The sequence below is a fragment of the Gadus morhua genome, chromosome 1 (assembly GCF_902167405.1).
Source record: "Gadus morhua chromosome 1, gadMor3.0, whole genome shotgun sequence".
In the NCBI taxonomy this organism is placed as follows: Eukaryota; Metazoa; Chordata; class Actinopteri; order Gadiformes; family Gadidae; genus Gadus; species Gadus morhua.
The window spans coordinates 18019732-18029731 of NC_044048.1; the positions used below are offsets into that span (position 1 = coordinate 18019732).

Genomic DNA, 10000 nt, shown 5'->3' on the forward strand with positions numbered 1-10000 from the left:
TACATTTACTTCATACTAAACTATATTATACTAAACTATTTATTTATGCTATATATATATTATACTCCCCCACTGCCCAATAGATTCCTTTCATCAAATTGCCCTTGCTTGTCCTCAATCCAAGCATCTTGTTTCTTTCTCTCTCTCTCTCTCTCTCTCTCTCTCTCTCTCTCTCTCTCTCTCTCTCTCTCTCTCTCTCTCCCCCTCTCTCTCTCTCTCTCTCTCTCTCTCCCCTCTCTCTCTCTCTCTCTCTCTCTCTCTCTCTCTCGCTCTCGCTCTCGCTCACTCTCACTCTCACTCTCACTCTCACTCTTACTCTCGCTCACTCTCGCTCTTACTCTCTCGCTCTCGTCCCTATATATTTTCCGTTCCACTTTTTCCTCTACCCTCTCTTACCCTGCCTTCCCTTCCACCTGTACCCTCTCCACCCTTGATCTTTTACCCTTACACCACCTCACCCATAACCTCCCCCCTCCACCCTCCCACCCCCCTGCCCGTCATCACTCCCCGACTCTGTTGCTCCCCACGCCATCCAGCCCCTCCACCCGTCCTCCATTTTGAATCCTAGCCTAAATCCTCTCCCATGAATAACCAAGAGCACCCAGTGAGGTAACGGTTCCCTCTCCCCTCCCTCACTGCCATGGGCTCCTCTCCCATAGCGCTACCAAATGCTCATCTTCTCAGTGACTATATGACACCTCCTCGAGTTCTGATTGGCCTCTGCCACAACAGAAACTCACCCTCCGTTCCCCTGATTCAAAGCAACAACATGCGCTAGTGTGGACCACTTTTTGGCTATTGAAAAATAGTAAAACTGTCGAAGACAAACGAAAGTTTGTTTCGTAACCATGACCGTGACCACACTCCTGCAATTATCCACTCCCGTCCTTTTTTTCTACAGTAATTTAATGTGGCAATTATTCCCTCTGAACTTCTCCAAATAGTCTTCGTCAAGCATTGGAGCTGTCAAATCCAGCACAGCCGTCATGGGTCCCCTTCAGGGAAAATTGTTAGTTGAGAGAATTTGGAAACGGAACCCATCACACTCAAAACAAAAACTCTGTGTGAGTATTTTGTGTGCTGAGGTCCAGGGTGGTTTATGTGGTCTATGGCTGGACAGTAAGTGTCCAGTCAGGAGCTCTGTGTGGATCTGAGTGAGTGATCCTTCCTCTGGTCCACAGTGTGGGGATTAAAGAGACCAGGGGTGGCTGCGCTAGCAGGGTCCACCGGCTCTGGTATTACTGACTGAAATCTGTAATAAACTCTGTAGCTCCAGAGTCACACCTGACTGATTACTGGGGAACTGCCTGGCAGTGTATAAGACCTGACTTGGCCTCATTACTGAGCAACGTAAAAAGCTCGAAGTTGTCCGTCACACGCCAGGGTTGAACTGTTACGGAGCAATCAATGCAAATAATGGAGGACTAGAAGTGTAAAGGAAACTACGTCAAGTTACTTTTTTATGTCAAAATAATTTCATCTCGAGGAAATATTTTTTATATAAATATTTACTTGTATACATTTTTAACTTCCTTACAGCCAACAACAGGGTTTTAAGGGTGGCTGATGCATGTTCTCATCTGCAATGGATCCCTCTTGGGATGGACGGTGAAGTGAGGTCTTCTGGCCAGAACCTCATAGAACATCACCCTTTTGCACGTAGTTTTGATTGTATCTTTAGTCTGCTGTGGGTCTCGGTGACAGGGTGAAAGTCTGCCATGAATGACTGGTTTCAATAAGAGCCTGTTTTGACGGACTCTGACAGAAAGAAAGTGGAATGTAATTCGACTATGACCTCGTGAATTGGGTGTGTAAAGAAAGAAGGTTCAGTCCAAGTGCACGCTGAACAGCTCGCATATTGTTAGTGGTAGGCTCCCTGGTTCCTGGTCGACGTGTGCTTTGCAGGTTGAGGACGAGAGCAGCCTGGTCTTAGTGAGCGACGGTGATGAAGTGCTTCCTTCTGCAGCCTCCGGCGCTGATGAATGCCTCGCAGCCTTCCTCCGGCACAGGACCCGCTCTATTGTCTCAAATGGACGCGCGGCGGAACAAAAGCGGCAAGTGCGTGGCTAAATAATTACCGCATAATGAGAGGCGTGCACGGACCACACACCCAAAGGGGAATCAATCTCGGGCACTTTGGTCCTGCTCTTAATGAAGACCCCCACGACACAACTCTTCTCCGTGTCGTCGTCACCATGTCCTCCCAAACCCATCGGGCCGCCCTTCCCCACTAATAGCTACTCCCAGCCTCCATTGATGCCCCTAATCCACCCTCTCCACCTCCGCCCCCCCTCCCCCCCCTCCCCCCCCCCCCCCCCCCCCGTCCCCTGTTTCCTTAGTGTCACCCACCCTCCGGCAGCCTCCATGCTGTGCTCTGCCTCTCTGCCACCAGATTCCGTGCCCGCGGCGTGTAATTGACCCACCGTTCCCCCTTCTCTCCCCCCCCCTCCCCTACCCCCGGCTCCCTCACTCACTGGGGGAGAAAAGAGTGAGGCGCCCGCGCCAGACTGGAGGTGACCCATTTCCCTGGGGCATTCAGCAGCCTCCTAATCAACCATCCTCTGGGGCCGCCTCATTCACCCCGCAATTAGAGCACACCACCCCCACCGCCTTTGAGGTCCCCGTCAATAGGCAGGCAGACTGGTAGGCTGGTGGGAGGCTGGGTGGGCGGGCGGGCGGGCGGGAGACAGGCTCCCTTAGTGGAAGAGTATCGGCGAATAGATTCAAGTCAAACCCCCTAATGCTTGACTCTTCAAGGTCTGCGCCACTCCGCCCCCTATATCTACTGCGCCTCCTCCCTCCTTACCCTCCTTTGCCCCCCCCCTCCTCGCGCTTGTCACCGCCGACTCTATATCCTCTTCTTCCTCTTCCTCTTCATGCTCCTCCTCCTCTTCATCCTCCTCCTTCTCTTCATCTTCCTCCTCCTCTTCCTCGCCTTCATCCTCCTCCTCTTCCTCATCCTCCTCCTCCTCTTCATCCTCCTCCTTCTCTTCATCCTCCTCCTCTTCATCATCCTCCTCCTCTTCATCCTCTTCCTTCACTTCATCCTCCTCCTCTTCATCATCCTCCTCCTCCTCTTCATCATCCTCCTCCTCCTCTTCATGATCCTCCTCCTCCTCTTCATCATCCTCCTCCTCTTCATCATCCTTCTCTTCATCCTCCTCCTCCTCTCCCCCCCCCACCTCCTCTTTCTCCTCCTCCCTGCTGGAAGTTTCTCTGTTTCACCTCCTGGCACCTCCTGACTGACTGACGGACGGATAAACACCAGCACCCAAGGCAGCCACACGGGTTGCAGCGCGACCGACAGGGCCGCTGACAGACGGAGGGGGAGGCAGGTGGATAGAGACGGAGCCCGGGCAGAGGGGGCTAAGGCGGCAGATTAAAAGACTCATTTAAAGCGGAGCCGGGGGACGACGGGCTTGAGCTGCGCAGGAACGTCATGTCTCCCTCGGTAACTCCTCTCATCAGGTTTATAGACCGTCGGCCCCGCCGCCCGGCGTCCGGGGCCGGTCCACTGCGGGCCGGCCCTGCTCCTTAAGCCGCCTATGAACGCTGCGTTCCCCATTGATTCTGGCTGGGCTGAGCGGCGCTGGCGCGTCCCCCTGATCACACGCTCCCTTTAATTGCACATCAGCCGGGCTTGCGCCGTTTAAAACATATTATTGGTGACACGCAGCACCCCCGATAGGCAAATAGGTAATAGAACAGGATAATAAAAATGAAATCAGATCGTCTCGGGGCTGGCTCGGACCCTTCGAGGAGGATCAGGAAGGAGGTAGGGGAGATAATGATGCGTGATGATTAAATAACGGGCCGGCGACGCACACACACACACAGACACATGCACACACACACACACAAACAGCCCTCCCACCCCCACTGTCGCTGTGATTGTCTTTGCAGCAGAGGTTTGCGCTCCGGTTGCAGGATAACCGTGTAATCAATGGATTGGAAATGCTGCTCTGGCTGTGAAGGTTAAGAGGGGGACTGGAGTGGTGTGGCCTGTTGGGTCGCGCCACACAGACGCACGTCACAACACCATTCCCTTGATACCCCCCCCCTCCCGCGTCTCTTCTCTATCTCCTATGTGTTATCCCCTCCTTCTCCTCCTCCTCCTCCCTCTCTCTCTCGCTCTATCTCTTCCTTTACCTGTTCCCTTCCCCCGCCCTGTTCTCTCAAGCCTTCCCCATCCATATCTATTGGCTCAGATTTTCACACCTTTTTCGTTGCCCAGTGTTTTTACGTCATATGGCCGATCTCTCTTTCTCCATCTCTCTCTCTCTCCATCTCTCTCTCTCTCTCAATCTCTCTCTCTCTCTTTCTCCATCTCTCTCTCTCTCTCTCTCTCTCTTCTCCATCTCTCTCTCTCTCCATCTCTCTCTCTCTCTCCATCTCTCTCTCTCTCTCTCTCTCTCTCTCTCTCTCTCTCTCTCTCTCTCTCTCTCTCTCTCTCTCTCTCGTGCTCTCTATCAGCCTCCCTCTATCTCTTCATCTTCTACACTTCACTGTAAGCTTGCTATTCCTGCATTTATTTGACTCACTCCCTCTTTCCCCCAGTTCATTATCTTCTCTCTTTCCTTCCCTGCTGCCCTCTCTCTATTTCTCTCCTTGATCTGATCCTGTCTTCCCTCCTCCTTCTCTCTCTCTCTCTCTCTCTCTCTCTCTCTCTCTCTCTCTCTCTCTCTCTCTCTCTCTCTCTCTCTCTCTCTCTCTCTCTCTCTCTCTCTCTCTCTCTCTCTCTCTCTCTCTCCCTCCCTCCCTCCTACCTTTCCCCAGTGTCAGCTGCTGTCACTGTGGCTAAGAAAGTGACCAATCAGCACATGCTTCACAGCACTAGCTTCCCTCCCCCGTCCTCATCCTCACCACCTCCTCCTCCTCCTTTCTTCTCTTCTCCCCTCCACTTCATCCATCTTCCTCTTCCCCTCCACCCCTCCTCTACATTTTCCTTGTCTCCCACTGTCCGCTGCAACCCTCGCCATCTGATTCTCCCGCCTCCTCGCCTCCTCTCCTCCTCACCTCTCCTCCTCTCCTCTCCGTTCCTCGCGTGGGGAGAAGCCAACGGCTGTCTATCTGGGTTTGTTTTACAGTGTTCCTAATGAAGAGAGGCACTGCTTATCCGTGGCGCTTTCGGTTCATGCATGTGCATTTGTGTTGATGACACCCACCAACACACACGCACACAAACACAAGCACACACTGGATAGACACACACACAAAAGAAGACAAGAAAGGCAACCAATAAACAACAACACACACACACACACACACCAGGCCTGCTTACGGTGGTCTCGGAGGGGGTGGAGGCGGACGAGACATGTTTAGTTTTCAATCTCTGCCAAGAGAATATGATTTGCATGATGTGAGCCTTCATTACGCTGGTGTTTACTGTTCAGAGCACAGTCCATCAGCCCTTTTTTCCTTATTACAATTTCCTCAATAGTTCATAAGGGTTCCTTACCCAGATTGCTCTCCAGATTCAGTGTGCGATAATTGGCTGCACATCCCCCCTCCCTCCCTCCCTCCCTCCCCCCGCGTCCCCTCCTCCCTCCCCCCCTTGTGTTAATACCCTATTTACCCCGCTGGGTAGATAATGCGGGCTTCAGTGTTATTGTTTATTTATATAACCCTTTCTTTTGTCTGGTCCTCGCCAGGTGCTGATATGTACACACGATGAGCGGACCTGTGGGAGACAACTCCATGGAGCCCATGAGCTCGGAAAACCGAAAGCGCAAGTTGTCCACCTGCGACACGCCCGGCCTGGGGTGAGTACCGGCCACACCGGGCCACCGCCGCCGCCCTGTCCCGCCCCGGCCATCCCAGTGTTGACAGAGCCAGAAACCCCCTAACTTCCCCACTCACCCACTCTCTCCCTCTCGTCCGCGGCCACAGGTGCGAGAGGAGGCGCCGGGAGCAGGAGAGCAAGTACATCGAGGAGCTGGCGGAGCTGATCTCGGCCAACCTCGGGGACATCGACAGCTTCAACGTGAAGCCGGACAAATGCGCCATCCTCAAGGAGACGGTGCGACAGATCCGCCACATCAAGGAGCAGGGTGAGTCACGCACGCGCTCAGTCACGCACGCACACTGTCTCTCTCTAGCTCACTCGCTCACTCACCCCTCGCTAAAGACACACTAACGCACACACACCTTGCGGGAGTCTGTATCCGAGGCTGTTGTGTGGGGGGTTGGTCATGCGGAGCTCTGCAGATGTGCTGCTGGAGTGGAGGCGAGATAAAGAGAGGAGCAGCAGTGTGTATATGTTTGTGTGTATGTGTGATGTGCACGATCACATCTGGATGTTATCCTGCCCCCCCCCCCCAACACCACCCCACCCCCACAAAGTCAACCCTGTCGCACACATTTGTCTCCTCTCGGAGACCAGGTGCAAGGACAAATCATTCATCTCCCTCCCAATTTCAGAGCATCAACCGTGCTGTTTGGGAGGAAACATTGGCACTGTTTTGTGAACCTGTCATTATGTGTATTTGTATGTTTGTCGGTCCGTGTATGTGTGTGTGCGTGTGCGTGTGTGTGTGTGTGTGTGTGTGTGTGTGTGTGTGCGTGCCCAGCTGTGCACCGGCCGCGGCCAAGGGTCGCTTAATTGAAGTTTCCAGCAGCCGATCTCCGAGCCGCTGAGTTGCCAAACTATTAGTCCCAATACAGCTGCTGCTGCTGCTGTCACGATGCTCTCTTCAAACCCCCCCTCCCGCCTCTCCTCAGCGGACCCTGAGTTCCCCCCCCTGGCCCACGCGGCTGTCCTGAGAGCCGGGGGTTAGCACGTCCCTGCAGCACGGACCCAGTGCACCTCGCTATGCAGATGACGTATGCAGTGGTCGTGAAACTTTATACGCGTCATTATTATTATTTTTTGGTCAGAGCAACACGACATCGCTCCTCGAGTGTGAGCAGTGACGTGGATCTCCATCTTGTTTAAAGAGATGCACTTGATTACATTTAAAGGGGTGGCTCCCGAGAATAATCACTCCCGTCTTCGGCTCAAAAATAGTTTTTTCTCCCGTTCAATATTTTTTATGGACGTTAATCCTACAGCGGTGAAAATAATATATTCCCAACACAAAACCTGAGAGTCTCAGCTCTTCAATAATGTATGATTTCACGCTGTTGGGCTGACATTAGCCCAAAGAGGTGTCAATGCGTTTGCTGTGGGGCTGGTTAGCTGAACGCCCTCTCTGTGGGGCTGGTTAGCTGAACGCCCTCTCTGTGGGGCTGGTTAGCTGAACGCCCTCTCTGTGGGGCTGGTTAGCTAAACGCCCTCTCTGTGCTGCTGGTTAGCTGGTTAGCTGAAAGCCCTCTCTGTGGGGCTGGTTAGCTGAACGCCCGCTCTGTGGGGCTGGTTAGCTGAACGCCCGCTCTGTGGGGCTGGTTAGCTGGTTAGCTGAGCCCTCTCTGTGCTGCTGGTTAGCTAAACGCCCTCTCTGTGCTGCTGGTTAGTTGGTAAGCTGAAAGCCCTCTCTGTGCTGCTGCTTAGCTGGTTAGCTGAACGCCCTCTCCTGCCACTCAGCCTGTGTCTGCCACCTCGACAGGAAGGGGAAGAGGCTACAGCTGGCGCTGACTGGCTGCTTACAGGTTGCCATAGTTACAGGAAGTGTAGACAAGAAGTGGCACAGGTTTTTTTGGGGCTGGTCTCTGATGCGTTGTTCATTTGGTTCTTTTTGTTTTGTGTTTCTAGATGTTGTTGTTTCACGTTTGCTTCCTGTGTGCAGTGTTTTGGAGGCTGAGCATACATCTTGACCAACCCCTTCCTTGCCTCTTGTGGTGTCTTGTGTGTCGTATGCATCACAGTACAGTGAGCTGCGGCCTCGGTAGGTAGCCCCCTGCACCCTGAGATATTGAGTGAACCAATGAAGTGTGTCCTCTGTCTCTACCTCTCTCTCTCGCCTTTTCTCTCCATTTCCTCCTCGCTCTCTTGTTTTTTTCTTTACCTCCTGCTCTTTTTGTTTAAGACACTCGTCTCCGTTTCACACTCTTATAATTATTTGTTCTCCCGCCTTCCTCAGATTTCTCTCTCTCTCATGCTCTCTCTTTCTCGATCTCTCATTCCTTCCTTGCTGCTTTCCTGAAGTCTGGACCAAGTGGCTGTACATTTATTCTTTCCTTTGTGTGGGTATCTGTGCCCCCCCGGGACCTAATCACATGGAATGATTCTTGTAGCCTAGCAGCCCCCAAGTCCCTCTCTCTCTCCCTCTCCTCTTTCTCCCTCCCTCTCCCTCTCTGTCTCCTCCTTCTCCCTCCTTCTCATTCTCTCTCCTCTTTCTCCCTCCCTCTCATTATCTCTTTCCTCCTTCTCCCTCTCCCTATATGTCTCACCCTCTCTCTCTCTCTCTCTTTCTCTCTCTCTCTCTCTCTCTCTCTCTCTCTCTCTCTCTCTCTCTCTCTCTCTCTCTCTCTCTCTCTCTCTCTCTCTCTCCCTCTCTCTCTCCATCTCTCTCTCTCTCTCTCTCTCTCTCTCTCTCTCTCTCTCACTCTCTCTCTCTCTCTCTCTCTCTCTCTCTCTCTCTCTCTCTCTCTCTCTCTCTCTCTCTCTCTCTCTCTCTCTCTCTTCCTCTCTCTCTCACCCTGCGCTGCACAGCAGCAGTGCTCTATCCTAGCCAGTGCATTTCACAGCCCGGGTCCACTGTTCCCCTCCCTCTCCCTCTCTTTTCCCTTCTTTCCCTCTCTTGATCTCCATCTCTCTCTATCTCTCTCTCCTCCTTTGCTCTCCATTATAATGTACGTTGCCCTCTCGCGCTCCGGCGCTGGCACCATTACGGTTTTCCTCCATCTCTCTCTGTTCCTGTCTCTATCCGCCTTTGTCTTGTTGTCTCTGTCTCTCTCTCTCTCCCACTCTCTCCCGTTCCTTTCTCTCTCTCGCTCTCTCGGTTGCTCTCTCTTCCGCAAAGTCTCTCTTCCTCTTGCTCAGCCCCAGCCCACCAGACAGTCCCTCAGAGTCTGACACTGAATATAAAGCATGTGGACGGCTGCTACCTGCTCCACATGCGCCCAGTCCTCCACCCTTCCCCGACAGGCTCCTCACAAGAAAACCTCTGCGCCGTCCTTTTCCTTTCTCCCGGGCTCGCCGCCTTACCTGTAGTCGCTCGTCTGAAAGGAGACAGAGGCAGAACTTTGAGAAACGCTGCCCCCTGCTGGTGCCGCGAGATCAGTGAACAACACGTCGCTTTTTGTTTTTGTTTTTCACCTGCTAGCGGGGGTTTGAGGTATCTCTCCTGTCACTCTGCCTTTGTGCTTCTTTCTGTCTTTGTACCGTCTGACGGGGTGCTGGATGGGATCTGGATTTGTTTGTGGTTGTTGTTTGTTTGTTGTTGTTGTTGTTGTTGTTGTTTTATGTCATCCACATGTCATCTTCTCCATTGTGACCTTCTGTTTGCGACCCCTCTCTCTCCCTGCAGGGAAAGCCTTGTCCGCCGACGACGACGTCCAGAAGTCGGACGTGTCCTCCACGGGTCAGGGGGTCATCGATAAGGACCACCTGGGACCCCTCCTGCTGCAGGTAAGTGCACCCCCCCGCCCTGGCCCCACTCCACCTCACTCCCAAGCCCCCCCCCCCCTTCGACATCCTGGGGACAGAACCAGGTGTGGTTCTGAACTCTGGTGGCTGACCCCCCCGCCCCCAGGCTCTGGACGGCTTCCTGTTCGTGGTGAACCGCGAGGGCACCATCGTGTTCGTGTCGGACAACGTGACGCAGTACCTGCAGTACAAGCAGGAGGAGCTCATCAACACCAGCGTCTACAACATCCTGCACGAGGACGACCGCCAGGACTTCCACAAGAACCTGCCCAAGAGCAACGGTGAGGCAGCGACCGCGCACGCCACACACACATACACACACACACACACACACACACACACACACACACACACACACACATATACACATACATGCATATACAAACACATACACACATGCTTATACACACACACACACACGCACACATACATACAGATGCATATACACACACATACACACACATGCTTATACAC

General features: G+C 53.1%; 1 protein-coding gene across 5 annotated transcripts in view; it reads left to right on the forward strand.

The window, feature by feature from the left end:
* LOC115545936 (nuclear receptor coactivator 3) overlaps positions 1-10000 on the forward strand; it is a 64294-nt gene that overhangs the window by 34847 nt on the left and 19447 nt on the right. For all 5 annotated transcript variants that reach the window (XM_030359485.1, XM_030359459.1, XM_030359475.1 and 2 more), the window contains 4 exons: positions 5652-5762; positions 5890-6050; positions 9408-9508; positions 9633-9807. In XM_030359485.1, coding sequence (XP_030215345.1) covers positions 5671-5762; positions 5890-6050; positions 9408-9508; positions 9633-9807 — 529 coding nt within the window. In that variant the 5' untranslated portion in view covers positions 5652-5670. The remainder of the gene's footprint in view (positions 1-5651; positions 5763-5889; positions 6051-9407; positions 9509-9632; positions 9808-10000) is intronic.